This window comes from Pelophylax lessonae (assembly GCF_965119305.1).
Source record: "Pelophylax lessonae genome assembly, chromosome: 1".
Lineage (NCBI taxonomy): Eukaryota > Metazoa > Chordata > Amphibia > Anura > Ranidae > Pelophylax > Pelophylax lessonae.
The window spans coordinates 379,393,625-379,414,210 of NC_138768.1; the positions used below are offsets into that span (position 1 = coordinate 379,393,625).

At 44.7% G+C, this 20,586-nt stretch overlaps 1 protein-coding gene across 1 annotated transcript in view; it reads right to left on the reverse strand.

The window, feature by feature from the left end:
- Positions 1-647: 647 nt before the first annotated feature.
- AK3 (adenylate kinase 3) overlaps positions 648-20,586 on the reverse strand; it is a 41,080-nt gene continuing 21,141 nt past the window's right edge. Inside the window, exons 2-5 of the mRNA XM_082243560.1 lie at positions 14,368-14,487; positions 11,815-11,987; positions 2,543-2,661; positions 648-1,036 (exon numbers count right to left, since the gene is read on the reverse strand). Coding sequence (XP_082099686.1) covers positions 934-1,036; positions 2,543-2,661; positions 11,815-11,987; positions 14,368-14,487 — 515 coding nt within the window. The 3' untranslated portion in view covers positions 648-933. The remainder of the gene's footprint in view (positions 1,037-2,542; positions 2,662-11,814; positions 11,988-14,367; positions 14,488-20,586) is intronic.

Below are 20,586 nucleotides of genomic sequence, written 5' to 3' on the forward strand. Positions count from 1 at the left end.
TCCAATATACTACAGGGGTTGCAGTTGCCCTTTATCCTGTGCAGCAGGAGCTTCCTGTGATAAAGACCGGTCCCTGCTGCTCTCTTTTCTTGGGCAGAGTGACAGGTCTTGTCTCCACCCCCTTCCTCTAGTGTTCTGCAGGCAGCCTGTAGTGGGTGGACCCCTTGGGTGGAGTGGGTGGATAGTGGGTTGACTCACTGGGTACCTCCCACATCTCTGCAAAGACTATCTAAAGAACAGTGAGGAGGCCACAGCTGCTTCTAAAAGGAAATATCTGGGGTTGCAAAGGCATTTGGTGCTCGCAAAGTGGATTTATATCCTTTGTAAATATTGGGAATTTTTTAGCTAAAAACTTTTGTGGCTCAAGTTCAGCTTTTTTTTTCTTTTTTTTTTAGAAGGAAAACTAAAAGGCAACATATTGTCAATTTTTCTGTCTGCTTTGTTGATGTAACCAAATATTAAAAAATATTTCCTGCTGATTTCACTCTACATTTACAAAGGGGGTAGATAATCAATGATCCTGTTTCTTCCAGGATTGAACACATATATATTAAAAAAGAATAAAAAAATACAGGCTCTATTATCAATTCAAATGTCGGTGGAAAAACAATTGAAAATATGGTAGTTAGAGCAATCGAGAAAAAAACGTTCGTAAAGTGTCTCCACAAATTTCTTTAGACACACTTTCTGGCCTACAATCCTCTTGTCATTTGATGATTATTTGTTAAAATTCAATTATTTGAAAATCAGACATTAGATAAAATATGATCTCCCAGCTCAATTGTTAAAATATTATAGTTAAATCTCTTTTTTAAAAGAAATAACATTAAAATGCAATAAAACAGCTGGGGTAAAGGCTAAATGACAAGGTTAAAGCATTCACATTGAGTAGTAAAAGATTTACAGTCCAGCATCCATTGTGCTTTTTCAGAGTTACTCCTTGACTTCGGGCAGCTTTGTGCGCAAGAATGCAAGAACGTGAGGCCAGATCTTGTTGGTTTCCGTCCCAGTAAATGTTTCCAAAACACCTTTGTTTCTAGAGAGACCACAATGAAAAAAATCATTCAAGTACTGTTTATGGAGGCTATGAGCAATGCAGATATTTCTCCACCATTCACAATCTTCAAGCAAGAACCATTTTAATTGGGTATGGATAGGGCTAGCAGTATTTCAGGTAGGGATATGGTCACTAGTTCTTGGGAAATCATTTTGCGAAGAATAAAAATAAAAAAAGTTTCACTTAAAGTAGGACTATAGCACAGCTCTGCAACTTTCTTCGTTCCTCTGCCTATGTAAAGGGGAGGGGTATGTGCCTTTTCTCCAATCAGCTCAGACAAAGTGTACGCCTAAGACTCTCCTCCTACTGTTGAAAACAGGAAGAAAAATTTCTAACACAATGTGCATTTTCTAAAGAATATAGAAAGCTGAAGACAGCAGATATACATGTAAAACTTGTAGGGAGATTTGTCCTATCTCTGTGTATCATCTATGGGTCTGTCTGGTTTTAAAGCATCTGGACCACTTCTATAACATGTGTTTTTTTTAGAACGTCTTGACCATGTAACTTTTCTATTTTCCAAAGAACTAAATTCAACTGCATTTACTTTCCAAAGTGTCCCTTGAAGTGACACAATGTTAACGATCTCCCTCATTATTTCCTTACCACCACAGATGTCTTCTTTCGGTCTCCTTCTGTTGGCAGCATCTTACCATCTTGATTAGACAGCCTGGGATGATGTAACTCCCGCGTATGTGCAAGGAAATTAATTCAAGATGGCACCCAAGATCCTACACTGAGTGGCATATGTGCAAGAACAGGCTACCTGCTGGCATTTTTTTTTGTCTTTTTTTTATATTGCCAGCTGTCAGTATTAAAAAAAAAAAAAAAAAAGAAGAAGAAGAAGCATCTATGCACATAGATGTCACATTATGGTCTGTCACCACCCAATTAGTGCTCACAAGGATATTTCTGGCATTGCACTTTTACAAGCAGCTTTGTGCACAGAATCATATTTATAGATGAATGACCCCAAGCAGGGATCAGAGGAGAAAAGAAAATCCATTACCGTATAAAAAGCGATGTTGCGTTGATCTGTCAAACAAGTGTACACCTCATTTTTATTTACAGGCCATATTGTGTGCTCATTCAATCAACCCAAATGCATAAATTCTCTTTTGCCCTAGTTGTTACCCTAGATTGCCTAGGCTAGGTTAGCACAATCTTGACAAATAAGCCAGGTAAGGTCATTATAAGACCTAAAATCATTTCTGAAATTCTGATGGGTTGTTGGCCTAATTTCTTATGGCTCTGCAATCTGTTGAGCCTCAGATTCAAATGTGTCACTTCTTGTAAAGAATAAAGAAATTACCAACTTTATTTCTGAGCTCCACCTCTGATAAAAAGCTCCAAAAGCTTCTGTAACATGTAATGTATAACCATATCATAAATTTACTTCTATAAAATAAAAAATAATGTAACAGAAAAAGCAACTGTTTAATACCCTTGGATGTTTTCTATAATGACACATAGAATAAAACTTACTTATAATATTCCAATACAGGTGTGGTGAGGGCCTCGTAACCTTTCAGTCTGTTGGTAACTGTTTCTGGCTTGTCATCCTCACGCTGAATTAAAGGCTCTCCAGTAATATCATCAATTCCCTGTTAGAAATTATAAAACAGTATATTTATAGTATTTTCTTTATTATGTTTTTTCCCAAAAATATCATATTAAAGAGACTCCGGGGTTTATGTACTAAAGGCAAATCCACTCTGCACTACGAGTGCACTTAGAAATGCAGTTGCTGTAGATCTGAGGGGGACATGCAAGGTAAATAAAAAAACTGAATTTTTGTAAAATCTTACCGTAAAATTCCTTTCTCTGAGTCCTCCGACAGTCGCCGCCACTTCATAATCTTCACTAATGGGGTAATTGACATTTGCTCCGCAGGAGTAGCTAGGCAACAAGATTTGTTAATATCAAAGCTTTTAGCATATCCCACCCCTAGGGGGTGGTCCCCTCAGTCAATACCTCCCTGCTTCCAGCATTCTCAACTCAGTTTCAGTAGCATAGCAGTAGAGTACATAAGCAAACCCCAAAAGAGGGGCGGGGGCGGCGACTGTCGGAGGACTCAGAGAAAGGAATTTTACGGTAAGATTTCACAAAAATTCCGTTTTCTCTTACGTCCTCCGACAGTCGCCGCCACTTCATAATCTTCACTAATGGGGACGTCCCAGAGCAGTGTAGACATGAGGGGTGGGAAAAAAAAAAACGCAGCCGCGCCTAAAGCAACGCAGTACCCACATCAGAGAAAGGAACCTTACCAAAGTAAGAGAACCAACCTGGCAACAGGAGAACGTGCTCAACAGGAGCAACAACCCAGGAAGAACAAGTAACCCAGGGGTAAAAACACCCCAACAGCCAAGGGCCCAAACAAGGGACCCTAAGGCACTGCCGCACTAAGAACTTTACGGCCAAAGGAAGCATCTGCCGATGCCTGAACATCCACTTTGTAAAATATGGAGAAGGTGTGAACGGACGACCAAGTCGCCACCTTACACACCTGGGCCACAGAAGCCTGAAGACGATAGGCCCAAGACTTACTCAGAGATCTGGTAGAGTGCGCCTTCACAGGGAAAGGAGGAACCTTCCCCCTCAAAGCATAGGCCTGCACAATCGTCTGTCTGATCCATTTGGCGATGGTAGCAGCCGACGCCGCCATGCCCTTCCGAGATCCCTCTGGAAGGACGAATAGGGAATCCGACTTGCGAAAAGACTTAGTCGATGACAGGTAAACCCTGATCGCCCGAACAACATCCAAGGCATGCAAAGCCACCTCCTTCGGATGCTTAGGCTTCGCGCAAAGCGAAGGCAAGACAATGTCCTCATTCAGGTGAAATTCCGAGATCCTCTTCGGAAGAAAGGAAGGGTTAGGTCGCAAGACCACCTTATCCAAGTGAATCACCAAGTAGGGAGAGCAGCAGGACAAAGCTGCCAGCTCCGACACCCTGCGAGCCAAAGTGATCGCCACCAAAAAGGCAACCTTCTTGGACAACAGAGACAACGAGATCTCCCTGATCTTTTCAAAGGGAGCCTGTTGTAACACGGACAGAACCAAGTTCAAGTCCCATGGAGGCAAAGGTTCCCTCCTAGGAGGGGCCAAATGTCGCACCCCCTGAACAAAGGTGCTAACCAATGAATTAGACGCCACAGGGCGTTGAAAAAGAACGGCCAGCGCAGAAATCTGACCCTTAATTGTGGCCAGCGCCAAACGCTGGTCCACTCCAGTTTGGAGGAAAGCCAACACTCTCGACACCGAGTATGAGCGAGGGGAATACCCCCTGGACTCACACCAGGCAAAGTACGCTTTCCAAGTACGGTAGTAAATTTTTCCCAAAGAGGCTTTTATAGCCTCGATCAAAGTGGGAATGACCTCAGGGGAGAGACCCCTATCCTTCAGGACCTGGCTTTCAACAGCCAGGCCATTAAAGCCAGCGACTGTAAAGCAGGATGGAATATCGGCCCTTGAGACAGAAGGTCTTCCCGAAGCGGCAGGCGCCACGGAACGTCGACTGCCAGATTTACGAGGTCTGCGTACCAAGACCGGCGAGGCCAGTCCGGTGCCACCAGAATCACCGCGTGCGGTTCCGAGGCCAATCTGCGAAGCAGCCTGGACAGCAGCTGAATCGGTGAAAAGGCATACAGACGATACTGATGCCAGGGCGCCACTAATGCGTCTGAGGCGTCTGCCCGAGGATCGCGCGTCCTTGCCACGAATCTCTCCACCTTGTTGTTCAGACGAGACACGAACAGGTCCACATCCGGAAGACCCCACTTCGCGCACAACATCTGGAAGACATTCAGGTGAAGGGACCATTCTCCCTGGTCCAGGGTCTGGCGACTCAGATAGTCCGCCTGCCAGTTCTCCACCCCCGGAATGTGCACAGCCGTTATCGCTGGGACGTGCGTCTCGCCCCACGACAGAATGTCGTTTACTTCCCGAGCAGCACGGGCACTCCTGGTGCCCCCTTGATGGTTGATGTAGGCCACCACTGTGGCATTGTCCGTCTGAACCTGAACCGGACGGCCCTGAAGCCGTTCCGACCAATGCAGAAGGCAAAGTTTTATCGCTCGCAATTCCAGAATGTTGATCGGAAGGGAGGACTCCTCCTCCGACCAAGTTCCCTGGGCGGATAGAACGCCCAGAACACCATCCCAGCCCGACAGGCTGGCATCCGTGGTGAGCACCGTCCACGACAAGGGACGAAAGGACTTTCCCCCCCGATGGGCCGCAGCAGCGGTCGCCGCACAGCATGTCTGATCCCAGTCAGATTATCTAGAGTCTTGCGAGAGGATTGGTCAACCGACTAACATTTCAGCCATATCAGGCGACGGTTCAACACCGCTACACTGGAGAGACGTGCAGCCAAAGGGACTAAATCCAAGTCCGCATCGCACAAATACATGACACCCTGATGAATTTGATCTACTATAGCCAACGTTGTCGGCGGAGCAGAGTCAGCCACCAGGGTGCGCCTGAGCACCTGCGTCCAATCCGCAATAGCCTGGGCTGCCATAATGGAAGCAAAAATAGGCTTCAGCATAGAACCAGCAACCGTATAAGTATGACGGGCCAGAGACTCCAATCTCCTGTCCGTAGGGTCCCGGAACACCGGGGTATCCTCAGCAGGAATCGCAGTAGATTTATTCAAAACTGCCACCGCGTGATCCACCTGGGGCAGCACACACCAACGCTCATCAGTGGTGGGTGTAAATGGATAACGCAGCTTGATCCTACTTGGCACAGTAAAGGGCTTCTTTAAATTGCGCCATTGCTCATCAACAGCACGCTGAAATTCCGCAGGGCAGGGAAAAACCTGCGCTGATTTGCGTTTCCTTTTAGTCCCATAAGAGGACATCAAAGCAGGAGGACATGGTTCATCCTGCAGATGCAGTGTTTCCTTGATAGAAGTAATCAACTCATCCATGAGTGCAAGCTCTTCAGGCGAGCCAGGGGGAGAAGTATCAACTCCTTCTACCTCAGCCTCCCCCTCAGACCCCACAAGGTCCAGAGATGAGCGAGACCCTGAGAAGGGCACTCCAGCCATAGCAGCCCCATCGCCCTCTGAATCAGAGGAAATAGATAACCTGGGCCATTTTGCGGATCGATCAGCCATTAGCATCTGCACCTGAGAAGCCAAGTTCGCTACAACAGCAGCCAGATCAGCCCCCTCGGGGGATGCAGCAGCCCCTTGGCCCCTCACCAGGGTGGGAGGAAACTTGCAATCCTGAGAATCCATGCCCCAGTATCAACTGAAATAAAGGACTGCCCCTTTAAGACCGCGGCGAGCGCAGCCCACCGCACACTACTGTATGTACCGACCCCCGCAGGGATAAGGAGCACTGAGCAAGGAAATACAGGATAAGGAAGGTAAAAACCTGGAGAGAGCACACAGCTGCTGCCACCGATCGCTGTTCCAGTGAAAAAGGAAGTGATGCAAAGACTGACCGCCCTATATAGCCTATGAAGGCTTCACAAACATGGCCGCTCGGCTGAGGGAATCAAGGCAACAAGAAAATGGCGCCGACATGTGCTTGCAGGAGCGATCACCGCCAAAATGGCGGCGTTTGGCGCCAAAACACCGCGCTGTATCACACAGGGCCGGTCACCACAATTTTGCCGAGAAAAAAGGCGGGCCGCAGCAGCGGTCGCCGCACAGCATGTCTGATCCCAGTCTGCCCCATACATCTCACACAGCAGAGCGGGAGAGCCCCCCGCAGCCCACAGAAAGGCAGCTATTCCACACAGGAATCTGACAGGGAGCTCAGCACTTACACAGAGATGCGGGTCCCACAGTCACAGACTGACACCCAAACAGACAGGTCCCCACATAGAAATTTACTTACCATTCCGGATGGCGTGGGGAGCCTTCTCTAGCGACCAAACCGCTGTACTGAGGACAGGGAGTGTCGCAGCCAGGACGCAGTGGACTGCGGTGCGAAACCGCAAATGGCGTCTGGTGAGGTAGCCACCTCACAGGCAGCATCCCTGCAGCGAACAGGGATGGGTCGTTCAATATGCCAGGGAAACCTGAGCTGAACGCTCGATGGCAGGCTGGAGAAACCCCTGGCACACAGCCCTGGGATCCAGGGTGGCCAGACTGAGACCCAGCTCCGCATGATCATCTTCATCCGAAGAAAACTAAACTAATGCTGAGAAAAAAACAGCTAAGTAAAAGAAAGAGAAAAATACTTGAAATAAAATCCAAAAGAGGATAGAAGGCTGAGACTGAAAGCCCCAGCACAGGAACAGCCAGCTACTCCTAAGCTAGGCAATTGAAAACTGAGTTGAGAATGCTGGAAGCAGGGAGGTATTGACTGAGGGGACCACCCCCTAGGGGTGGGATATGCTAAAAGCTTTGATATTAACAAATCTTGTTGCCTAGCTACTCCTGCGGAGCAAAGGTCAATTACCCCATTAGTGAAGATTATGAAGTGGCGGCGACTGTCGGAGGACGTAAGAGAAAACAGCATTTTTGCTTGCACACGATTGAATGACAGAGATCAGCAGAGCTTCCCTTCATTTCAGATCTTCCTCTTAGGTCTACAGCGATTGCACTTTCAAGTGCACTTGCAGTGCGCAGTGATTTGCCTTTAGTAAATAAACCCCTCTGTCTGGTCCCCAAACAAATGCAAGCAGCACTCTGCTGCAATAGATTCTGCAGCATTCAACACTTGCCTGTGTCTCCAGTGATGCCCTGTGGTTCCTTCACCTGACCCCTAGATCATAGTCATGTCCTTTAATCACTTGGGGGTCAGAAGGTGGAAGCAATCCCAGAAAGGTGAATTGCCAAGGAGTCTTACAAAGGCTGCAGAGCTGGCATCAAGGGAAGATAGAAGAAGCAGGCCACCAGAGAGGCGAGTATACTACCTCTTATATGGCATGGGAGTGTAGTTTGTATTTAAAGAGCAACAAAAAAAGGCAAAACTTTTTTTTTTTTAGTTTTGGAAAGAGAGCTGAGGGATTGTCCGTTTTTATTGCGGTCTGTGTCCCCGTTAGATTCACTCTCTCTATTTGTCCTGTTTACCATGATCATTGAAAGTGAAAGTAATAGTAAACAAATCCCACATTTTGGGTTATCCCCAGAAAAGTAATAGAGGGGAAATCTTCTAATAGGGACACTAGTTCTGGTGACCCAGAGGTCCCCAAGGAATTCCCTTAATTTGCAGTTTATTAAACTCAAATTCTAAGGAAAAAATATAATACAATTTATTTTAGTGCAAAAACACATAATATAAAACACCCATTTTTGGTTAAAATATAAAAGATGAGGTTGAATCGAGTAAATAGATACCAGACCTTCCATGTCTTAAAATTGTGTGCGCCTGCAATATCGCCAAAAAGTAGGACGCCCAAAAATCTCTATAGGTGACGCTTTAAAAGCCTTCACAGCTCATCAGTTTAGAGTTAACTAGAAGCTCTTGTGCTAGAATTATTGTTCTCACTCTGATGTTTGCAGCGATATGTCAAACATGTGGTGTGACTGCGGTTTACATACGTGTGCACACCCTGGGCTTCCGTTTGTGTTTGTGTTTTTTTTATATATTTTGTAATTTTATTTATTTTAACTTTTATTTTTATTTGATTGCTATCACAAGGGGTTAATAAATTCCTATGTGATAGCATTGGTCAGGTGACAGGTACTCGTTATGGAGACATTAGGGGTCTAATAGACCCCAATGTCTGCCCTGTACTTCAGACCATCTAACCAAACACAGATCGGCTTGGTTAGATGTGTCCCGTTAGCTGTACTGGCCAGGAAATGATGCATCTGAAACCCGAAGTGACATCACTTCCGGTTTCATTGTTTGCATATAAGATTGAAGCTTGGATTTGCCTCGGTCTCACAGCGCTCACCCTCCCCTAGTCGGCGGTTTTAATTCCTGGCTTCGGTAAGAGTAGGAGAGCCCAGGTATTGAAGGGCCCCAAACTTGCGTCGCCCAAACTCTCGGCTCTTGACACAACTATATATTGTCCATAAAACCTATTTAACCCCAATACGAATTTCTAAATACCGTCCAAATTATGATCCGCAATGCCCTAGATGCTACCTGCATCTGGGTAACTTCCTGCACTTAATAGGAACATGCCCGGAGATTCAGGCCTATTGGCAACAAATAGTAAAACTTCTTGAATGACCATATTGGTTCTCCCCTTCAACTAGATCCCAAACCCTGTATACTGGGTCTATTCCCAGACAATAATGTAGACAAATTCTTTGCCACCTTCTTACACGAAACCCTCTTTGCTGCCAGAAAACATATAGCCAGGTCCTGGATGCGCCCCCGCTCCCCTACCTTACAGGAGTGGGTGTTGGAGATAAACGCTGCTCTCCCCTATAAGAAAATGTTATACCAACACGGAGGTTGCCCTGTGAAATATGACAAGATTTGGGGTAGATGGTTGGAGGAGCCACTTACGTGCAATGTGCATGAGCCCATAAGCCCATATAAGACATATGAGGTGTATAGCATACGCTTCATACTACTTTCACACGCTGAGAGTTGGGGTGGGTGCTCAATCCAGGTTCACAGGCTCGTTAGCTTATTCTTTCTGTTCATATTTTAGGAATGCATATGCTATCATCACCAGTGCCGTTGTTTATACTATTGTTTTCTTTTTTTCCTTGTACATTTTTGCAGTGGATGTTCTGTACCGTACCATGTTTTTTTATGCTTTTGTTTTTTTTTAATAAACTTGGTTTTAAAATGAAAAAAAAAAGAAAAGAAAAAAAAAAAAAAAAGAAAAAAAAAAAAAAAAAGGAGTAGGAGAGCCCAGGAAACACGGAGGGTGGGCGCCGGCATTATAGAGCCGCCTCATCACTATTACTTTCAAGCCAGGAGCCGCCTGAACAAAACCCGAACAAGCTGACAGCTACTGCAGCCCTACAGCTTGAGATTAAAGGTTCACGCTTTGGACGTACGTCCAAAGAGCTGAATTGGTTAACAACCCCCCAAAACAGTTAGCAAAATGCAGTGTGATCGATAGAATCGGATTGCATGGGTGTGAACACCCAGGAGATCTGATTCCAGAGTGGGGGGGGGGGGGGGAGGGTCCTGCACCCTTTTTGTGCGGATTTGGTGCAATGTGAGCCATACAAATGAATGGCTCGGTTTAGAAGAGAAAGTGATGGCACTCCAGTATACAAAGAATGAAAATATTTATTCCATAAAATAATCTTGATACAATCATGATACAGACCGAGGACAGCATAGTTGAAGCATTTCACGAAAAACAGGTTAGAACTAAGCAACGTTTTTTTATGAAACATGTCAACCATGCTGTCCTCTGTCTGTACCAGTAACAAAGAAAATGGCTTCTTCCCCCGTTTATAACTGGCCTTCACAGCAAGGAGCACATGGAAGGGCAAATACATGAAAGACAAAACCAGAGAAAATTCCCAGCTCAACTCACCAACCGAATTAACCTGTCCAACAGTATGCGTTGAAAACAGTGGTTTTGTTAGCACACACTTGCGAACGCATGCGTAAGCTGCAAATTTTGACCAAACGTTATTGTTTCTACAGGATAATGACAACACAAGGGGTGTCTAGTGGCGCTTTTCCACTGCATGGAACGGATCAAGGAAAAGGAATTGGCAGCACTCCAGGTTGAGTCAAAATCCAGATTTATTGACTGGACACCAAAGTAATGATTAGGCACACAGTCAGTGTGTGAAACGCGTCTACCTTGTCACGATTGACATATTTGGATGTCCAGTCAATAAATCTGGATTTTGACTCAACCTGGAGTGCTGCCAAATCCTTTTCCTTTATTAAGTTTCCACGGAGGCGAGCCGGGGCATGCACCGGTGTGAGTCATCAGGCAATTACACCACCTTGAGCAGTGAGTCCTTGTCTCTTCAATGGAACGGATCAGTTTGGCTCGCTTTGGTGCTTTTCCACTGCATGGTACGTGTTAGAACGGATCGGTACGGTTTGGTATGGCAGCGCTTTTCCACTACATGGTACGGCTCGCTTAAACAGTACCACCTCGTTTGTGGTTCCAAGCATTCCGTACCTATACCATATGCCACAATCCTTTGCATGCAACCTTGATTGTTTGTCACTACTAGCCACTGATTGCTCAAAGAATCATTGTAATCCCACCCACTTACTACTTTAGTGGAAAAGCAAACCGAGCCGAGTAGAGCCTATACAGTGCCGAAAGGTGCCGACTCGTACCACACAGTGGAAAAGCAAACCGAGCCGAATAGGGGCCAAGCAGTGCCGAGTTGAGCCGAGCCGGTACTTACAGTGGAAAAGTGCCATAGTGGTCTTCCTTACTCCATCCTCCATACATATGAACATGCAAGTTTAAGTGAGACAAGCAAGCTTTGTAACAGAACAATGAACTTCTATGTGTCATTTCATCAGCCAAGGTTTTAAAACGAACTTGGATTCTCATTTGCTGAGATGAGAAAAAAGAGGTTTCCTTGGTAGCACACTTAGGATACAACAGTTTAAACAAACTAAAAAAAAATAAAGAATGCTCCATGAACATGCAAGGAGAAGCTGATTGTTAGAGACAATCAAGCCCTATTTCCTTACAGTATTTTGATTCTGTGTATGACATTAATAACATACGTTAAAATGAATACAATACAGTATGTGCTAGTGTGTTCTTTGCAAGCACTGGAGTTAATTCTTACCCAGTAACCAAATCTGTTTGGTGGCTCCGAATAAATTAATCCAGTTCTTAGCAAGGACCAGTTGATTCATAAGACCGATAGTTATATATATGTTCATCTTACCGAGACCTTGGGCGGATTAAATTCAGTGTTGTATACTCTGCCACTGCCAGGATGGATCCACCGGGCTGTCAGACGATCCTTAATGGTCTGAAATGGCACATTCAGATTAATGACAGTGTTTATCTGATGAGCATTATCGAGAGCCTGGGCTTGAGGGACAGTTCTTGGAAATCCTATTTAAAAAGATAGAAAATAATAATACCAGATCAGGTCAGATTAGCTACACCGAAGGTGCCCAATGTATTAAGTGATCATGAGCCAATGCTGCCAAAAATGTGCAAGGCTTAAAGCTTAAGGCTTTTATATATTTTTGGGAGATACAGCACCAAATATATTAGGTATGTGCAATAGTGTGCACCCTATTCCCTGCAGGCAGCTGCTTCTGCTACAAATCATCCCTGCCAGATATTACTTAGAATGGCCATCTTCTGGCACTGAAAAGGTTTATAAGCAGCGGCTGCTACTGAGAAAAGTTGCCCCACTCGCCTGCACTTTTCTGCCCACTTCGCCAATCTTATTTCTCATATTGCTACAGTTCCACAATGTATTGCCTTCTATGAATGGGCAGAGGAGATTGTGTCATTCAACTGCTTCAGCTCCATTCAAGGAACATGATGCATTGTAGGACAATAATACCAAGAGTTCTGTGAAAATGCAAATAGGGCAGAAGGAGTGTGGGTGCAACTTTTCTCAGTAGCAGTTTTCACTAAGCCAGAAGACAGCCTTTTAGGGCATTATCCAGCAGGGATATGGCAAGGATATTTTTTAGCAGAAGCATTAGCCTGTACATTACACATACTTTATGCGTTTGGTGCGGAGCCCCCCCCCCCCCCCAAATATACATTATGCATACCAACACACACACCTACCTACCTAATTATATATATAAAAAAAAAACTGGAGCTTGACAAATGGCATAAATGCCTGATAGATGGATACACTTTAAAGTGGTTGTAAACCTTAGTCATGAAATCGTACAAAGCATATATACAGTGCCCTGAAAAAGTATTCATACCCCTTGAAATTTTCCAAATGTTGTCATGTCACAACCAAAATTTATGTGTGATAAACTAACACAAAGTGGCACATAATTGTATAGTGGATGGAAAGTGATAAATGGTTTTCAAAATTTCTAACAAATTAATATCTAAAAAGTGTGGCGTGAATTTGTATTCAGCCTCCCTGAGTCAATACTTTGTAGAACCACCCTTCTCTGCAATTACAGCTGCAAGTCATTTTTGGGTATGTCTCTACCAGCTTTGCACATCTAGAGTGGGAAATGTTTGCCTATTCTTCTTTGCAAAATAGCTCAAGCTCTGTCAGGTTGGATAGAGAGTGTCTGAACAGCAGTTTTCAAGTCTTGTCACAGATTCTCAATTGGATTTAGGTCTGTACTTTGACCGGGCCATTCTAACACATGAATATGCTTTTATCTAAACCAGGGGACTTAAACTGGTGGCCCTCCAGCTGTTGCGGAACTACAAGACCAACCATGCCTCTGCCTATGGGAGTCATGCTTGTAACTGTCAGCCTTGCAATGTCTCATGGGAATTGTAGTTCTGCAACAGCTGGAGGGAGTTTAAGACCCCTGATCTAAACCATGCCATTGTAGCCCTGGCTGAATGTTTACGGTCGTTGTCCTGCTGAAAGGTGAACCTCCACCCCAGTCTCAAATCTTTTGCAGACTCTAACAGGTTTTCTTCTAAGATTGGCCTGTATTTGGCTCCATCCATCTTGCCATCCACTCTAACCAGCTTCCCTGTCCCTGCTGAAGAGAAGCATCTCCACAGCATGCTGAAACCTCCACGTTTCACAGTGGGGATGGTGTGTTCAGGGTGATGCGCAGTGTTAGTTTTCCACCACACATAGCGTCCATTTTAATCTCATCTGACCAGAGCACCTTCTTCGACATGTTTGCTGTGTCCCTCTCACAAACGGGACTTCTTATGGCTTTCTTCTTGTGTAATGCACGACTAATAGTTGTCCTGTGGACAGATTCTTCCACCTGAGCTGCAGATCCTCCAAAGTTACCATGGGCCTCTTGGCTGCTTTTCTGATGAATGCTCTCCTTGCCCGGCCTTTCAGTTTAGGTGGACAGACATCTAAACTATCAGAGTTCAGACAAAAATATTTTCAATGACCAATAACCCAGTTCCCTTGGCAGAAAAAAATATATAGATACATATAGAGTGTGCTTGTACACAGTTTAGGAGAGTTTTGTGTTTTTTCTGCCAAAAAGCTACAATCAGAAATGCAAATTCCTGCCTCTAAACGCTGATCTCAGAATATGCATGTAATCGTCCTTATGTGCATGGACACATAGGATAACATTGAGCTGCTTCTACAGGCAGAACACAAAACTCCTGTAGAAGCAGCGATTTTTAACTCCTTCCCGCGAATCTAAAGTCTAGGTCTTCTGGTAACTGCAGAAATTCTTCTTATTATATAAACCTGTTTAACCAGATCCCCTATACTCACCTGGTTAGTTGACAACTGCTAGTGATATAAAGAATGAAAATTGAATGGATTGTCATCTATTAAAACCCTGCTTACCATCCAGCAGCCAGTTATGTTCTCCCATGTTGTGTAGCTCCTGTAGAATAAGGCTGGTGATCACATCATCCGGAACAAGCTGGCCTTGATCAATGTAGGACTTGGCAACAACCCCAATTTCTGTAAAATAATGAAAAAAGGTAAAACTTTTTGTAAAGTACAAATGATAGAACAGTCTTTCCACTGTCTCTAAAGAGACAATTCGGTCAATAAAAAGGAGAAACTGTAACCCCGTCTTTTTGTTTGAGGTTGAGGTCATTCCCTAGCTGAAAAGAGAATTGCTGAGCTCTAATTCATCCCCCAGGGTCAGCTCTGTACTTTGACATGGCTAAACTTTATATGACCTTTTCAACACTGCTTTAAAAATCTGCGCCTTCCAAACGCGGTGCATGTGACATGAAACTATCAGAGCTCAGACAAGCCAGGTGGTGTTCACAGGAATCAGCTGAAATTCAAGCTGTGCATGGCCAACATTTTTTTTTTTTTTTAGCAGGAAGTTGGTGGAACTCAGTACCCCCCTCTGGTCTTCACCCTACGCTCTTTGATCACCACTAAAGCCGCATGATTAATCGTTCAGCGATTTTTATTTATTCACCCCCCCCCCCCCCGCCCCAAACGATCTTAAAAAAAATGGCATTTCCTCAAATTCTTACAGAGCTGTTCTCTGCTCATTCACAGCTTTCCAAAAAAAAAATAATAATAATAAAGAGCCTCCAGCAAATGTTATCAACATTGTAAGAGCTGGTTCACACTGGGGCGACTCAAAGTCGCCCCGACTTTGAAGCCGCCCCGTGCAGCGCAACTTCATCGCGGCTTGCAAACGGCTTCTCTAATAGAAGTCAATGCAAGCCGCACCAAAGTCGCCCCCAAGTAGTGCAGGAACCTTTTTCTAAGTCGGAGCGACTTGAGTTGCTCTGATTAGAATGGTTCCATTGCACAGAATGGAGCGCAAATTATCAGGCGACCAAGTCGTACTAGATAACTATAAACACAATGCTTTACAATGTTATCATTTCATTCTTTTAGATCAAAGGAACAAACCTCCATCTGTGAGGGCAGTTGAACTTCTTAAAGACTAAAGCTGGATACACACTATACAATTCTCTATAGATTTTTTCCTTTAGATTTACCAAAACCATATAATACGAGGTCAACAAAGAAAATGGCCTCTGCCCCCACCTATAACTGGCCTTCATAGCAAAGAACACATGGAAGGGCAATGCACATGAAACAAACAAAAATAAAAATAAATTTCCCAGTTCAATTTGCCAACCAGTCTGCTTACCAACCAAATTAACCTAACAGTTTGCGTCAAAACAGGGGTTTAGTTAGCACACATTTGCAAACGCATGTGAAAGCTGCAGGGCCACTTCACGGCTCCCTGTATTACCTGCAGTCCTAGCTCTAAAGAATTTATAAGAGTCTTCACAGTGGGAGCACATGCAAGCTAATGGCTAGATAGGGGGCAGGTGGGCCTGGAGGTGGCCCATCCCTCCTGCGTTTGCAAATGTGTGCTAACCGTAAAAAAAAAAAATATGCAAAAAAAAAAAAAAAAAAAAAAAAAAAACAGGAAAAGGAAATTAGGTCACAACACATCATATTGTGATTGGCCAAATAAAAAGTCGCCTCGCGCTGAAGTCGCGCCAAAGCTTTAGTGGTCGCGGCAGTGTGAACCGGCACACCTTTTTCTACCACTTGTTGCTTACAAGTTAAAATCAGTATATTTTGCTAGAAAAATTACTTAAAACCCCCAAACCAGTGGCAGTCCGCCCCCCCATCCATGCATCCGGCCCTCTAATCTACATGCAGGGAGACGGATGCATGGATTCCAATAGGGGATTTTTTTTTTTTTTTTGAAGCACGTGATTAGAGCCAGAGGCTCTAATAGGCTTCAAAAAAGGGTGGGCCCAGTGGTATGGCATTAGCGAATAAATATTCGCTATTGTCACACTGATTCTCCTCCCAGCCATTCGGGAGCGCCCCCCCCCCCACCCAATTATCCCAAATTGGTTTGCCGCCCCCCCCCCCCCCTCAAATTACCGAGCACCAGCTGCCACTACCCCAAACATTATATAAATATATATTTTTTAGCAGAGGCCCTAGAGAATAAAATGGCGATCGTTGCAATCTTTTATGTCATACTGTATTTGTGCCAAAGTCTTTCAACCACAGTTTTTTGGGAAAAAATACACTTAAATGAATTTAAAAAAAAAAAAAAAAAAAAAAAAAAAAAACAACTAAACAGTTAAGTTAGCCCATTTTTTTTTGTATAGTATAAAAGATGACGTTACGCCAAGAATCGCGAGAGAATCCTGATCTTTATTCTAAGCAAAAAAATTGTGATTGGGGAGGAATTGGGGGGGGGGGGGGATGGACAGTGGAGGAGGGTGTGCAAAGTTGGGAGATGGGGGGAGTGGTGCAGAGGTTAGCTTTAAACCTCTGCACCAGAAGAGGTGGAAATGAGAAGTGGATGGGGGGATGCCGAGGTAAGGGCCTGTGAGAGAGAGCTGAACCCTTCCCTCTCTATATAGTGTAACCCTGCACTCTACATATCGCACCCGATTCTTACGCTCTGTACCTAGCGCACCCCTGAACCCTGCACTCTGTACCTAGCGCACCCTGAACCCTGCGCCCTGTACCTAGCGCACCCTGAACCCTGCGCCCTGTACCTAGCGCACCCTGAACCCTGCGCCCTGTACCTAGCGCACCCTGAACCCTGTACCTAGCGCACCCTGAACCCTGTACCAAATGCATCCTGAACCCTGCGCCCTGTACCTAGCGCACCCTGAACCCTGTGTCCTGTACCTAGCACACCCTGTACCCAGCACACCCTACACCAAATGCAACCTGCATTCTGTACCTAGCACACCCTGCAGCCAGCGCAACCTGAACCTAGGGCACCCTGTACCCAGCACATGCTGCACTGAGCGCAACCTGCATTCTGTACCTAGCGCACCCTGCACCCAGCGTAACCTGAACCCTGTACTATGTACCTAGTGCACACTGAATCCTGCACTCTGTACGTAGCGCACCACTGAAATCTGCCCTCTGTACATAACTGACCCTCTGAACTCTGCACTCTGTATGTAAGGCACTCCTCGTATTTAATGCCCCTTTAAAACCCTCCCACTGCAGTTTGACCACACCCACTATTTGATGCAGTTTCGTGGGAAAAGGGGGGGGGGCATAGTTGAGTTCCTGCACCTATTCTCTAAGAAAAAAAAAAAAAAGCCCTGGCCAACATTAATATCTGTGACCAATAGTTCAACAACAAAGTAACAAAATAGAGCGCCCTGGGGCTACATAGAAAGAAGTGACCATTCAAGTGTCAGCATACAGGTTTACTCGAACATTCACTGTCAAATTCTGTAAAATCAAACATAGTTCAGATTACTCATGGCCACACTAACAATTTAGGTGTACGATTCTATTACAATCCAAAGTAGGTGCAACCAGTATGCAGCGTTAACTGAAGTTAACCACTTAAGCCCCGGAAGATTTTACCCCCATTCCGACCAGGGGGTATTTTGCGATTCGGCACTGCGTGAATTTAACGCACAATTGCGCGGTCGTGCGACGCTGTACCTAAACGAATTTGACGTCCTTTTTTTCCCACAAATAGAGCTTTCTTTTGGTGGTATTTGATCACCTGTGCGATTTTTTGATCACGCGCTATAAACAAAAAAAGAGCGTCAATTTTGCAAAAATAGCAATATTTTTCACATTTTTTTATATGAAATTCCCCCCAAAAAAAATGTAAAAATCAAAATTTTTAAAAATTTTCGGCCAATTTGTTTTATGCTACCTATGTTTGGTAAAAAAAAAAATCGCAAAAAGCGTATTTTGATTGGTTTGCGCAAAAGTTATCGCGTTTACTAACAAAGGGAAAGATTTTTGTCATTTTTGTTGTTTTTTTTTTTAACGCGTAATGGCGGCGATCTGCGATTTTTTTTGCGGTACTGCGACATTGCGGCGGACAGATCGGACCCTTGACTGACATTTTTCACACTTTTGGGGTTACCAGTGACATTTCTACAGTAATCAGTGCTATACATATGCACTGTTACTGTAAAAATACACTGGTAGTGAAGGGGTTAACTTTATTTGGAAGGGAGGGGCTGTGTGTGTCCCTAGGGGCGTGGTTTCTACTGTGATTGGCTGTGGCTCTAGCTGTAAGGACACTGATCAACGGATCTACATACCAGATCCGTTTTATCAGTGTCTTTGCAGCGAGGAGAATGACAGGCAGTTTGTTTACACAAGCTGCCTGACATTCTCCCTCTCCCCCGCCGATCGCCGAGTGGCCGGCGGACATCGGGTCCGCTGGTCACACGCGCGGGGGGGTCCGTGACCACGCGGGAGCGCGCCTCCGGGGGCGCGCGCTCGCTCCCTAGACCCTCACAAGCAAGCAACGTAGCCCTACGTTAGTTTGCCTGTGAGGGGCTGACCGCCGACGTAGATAGTCGTGCGGTGGTCGGCAAGTGGTTAATATTTAAACAAAGCACAAAAGTTGTCTAGAGGTCACTACCGCCCCTTTTATCATCTGAAGAGGTGAGAAAGTTAAATAGTACTGTACAGTTTGCTGCCATGTTTGTGTTGTGTTTACCATACAGCTGTCAGACACACAAGACAAGGACATTATAGTTTTATAATACTGTAACATTGTTTCCTTATGTGCTAGGCACAGGTCACATCATTGTGCTCATTTATAAAGGCATCTGAAAGATTGATATGACTGGCTGCCATGAGTAACACATACACTAAATTAACAAAAGCACTTTAAACTTTAATGGCATCCCAGTCTTAGTCCGTAGGGTTCAATATTAAGTTGGCCCACCCTTTGCAGCTTCAACTCTTCTGGTAAGACTGTCCACAAGGTTTGGCGTGCGTCTAAAGGAATGATTGACCATTCTTCCAGAAGCGCATTTGTGAGGTCTGGCACTGATGTTGGACAAGGCGGCCTGTCTCGCAGTCTCCACTCCAATTTATCCCAAAGGTGTTCTATCGGGTTAATGTCAAGTTCCTCCACCCCAAACTTGCTCATCCATGTCTTTATGGACCTTGCTTTGTGCACTGGTTCACAGTCATATTGGAACAGAAAGGGGCCATCCCCAAACTGTTCCCACAAAGTTGGGAGCTTGAAATTGTCCTAAATGTCTTGGTATGCTGATGCCTTAAGAGTTCCCTTCACTGGAATTAAGGGGCCAAGCCCAACCCCTGAAAAACAACCCCACACCAGAATCCCCCCCCCCCCTCCACCAAATGATTTGGACCAGTGCACAAAGCAAGATCCGTAAAGACATGGATGAACGAGTTTGGGGTAGAGGAACTTAACTGGCCTGCTCTCCAGCCAGGCCTTCCCATTAATATCAGTGCCTGATCTCACAAATACGCTTCTAGAAGAATGGTCAAACATTCCCATAGACACACTCCTAAACCTTGAGGACAGTCTTCCTAGAAGAGTTTTTCAAGCATGGAAACAACTGAAAACTTGTACTATATACTAATGCCTGGTAGACACGATGAGATTATCGGAAGAATGATCCTCCATTTTTTTTTTTTTTTGGCATGCTAATCTCATATAAATGAACAGTAAACCACTAAATGATGAAAAACTTTAAAAAAAGTCCATGATATAAAATAAATCCAAGTCAACATAGAGCTACATCTTACTAGCGGCAGCTCCCCATAGAGTGAAGAAAAAAAATTAAAAACGGGCGCCCCCGTCTGTCCCCTTTCATATTGAAAATGAAGCAAACAAAACAAAAAAAACAAAAAGGGGCGCCCCCGTCTGTTCCTTCACATTGAAATGATGTAATGTATCGTATTGTATTTGTACTGCATTTTCGGATAAATACTGTACTGATTAAAGAAAATACCAGATCACACGAGAAACATTTTTGAGTTTCTCCCATTGAATAATATCAGATGAACTGTCCTGATTTGCTCTCAAAAGCTGTGTACCTATGATCAGATTATCGTACGATCGCTTCGAAATGTAGGATTTTATTTTACGTTTGTTGATAATGGTCACAAGGACTATGTCCAAAACTTTAAAAAGTTAGTTTTGCCTTTATTTTATATGTAGCACCCTATAAGGTAGATGCTAGGTAAAGTATAGTGGGCCTTGGCTGCCTAACAGCAGGGCCCTGATTTTCAGCTGGTCTGTCATGTCTCCCAGGTGTGTCTGCTCAGAGGGGAGTCTCCCCACTGGCTCCA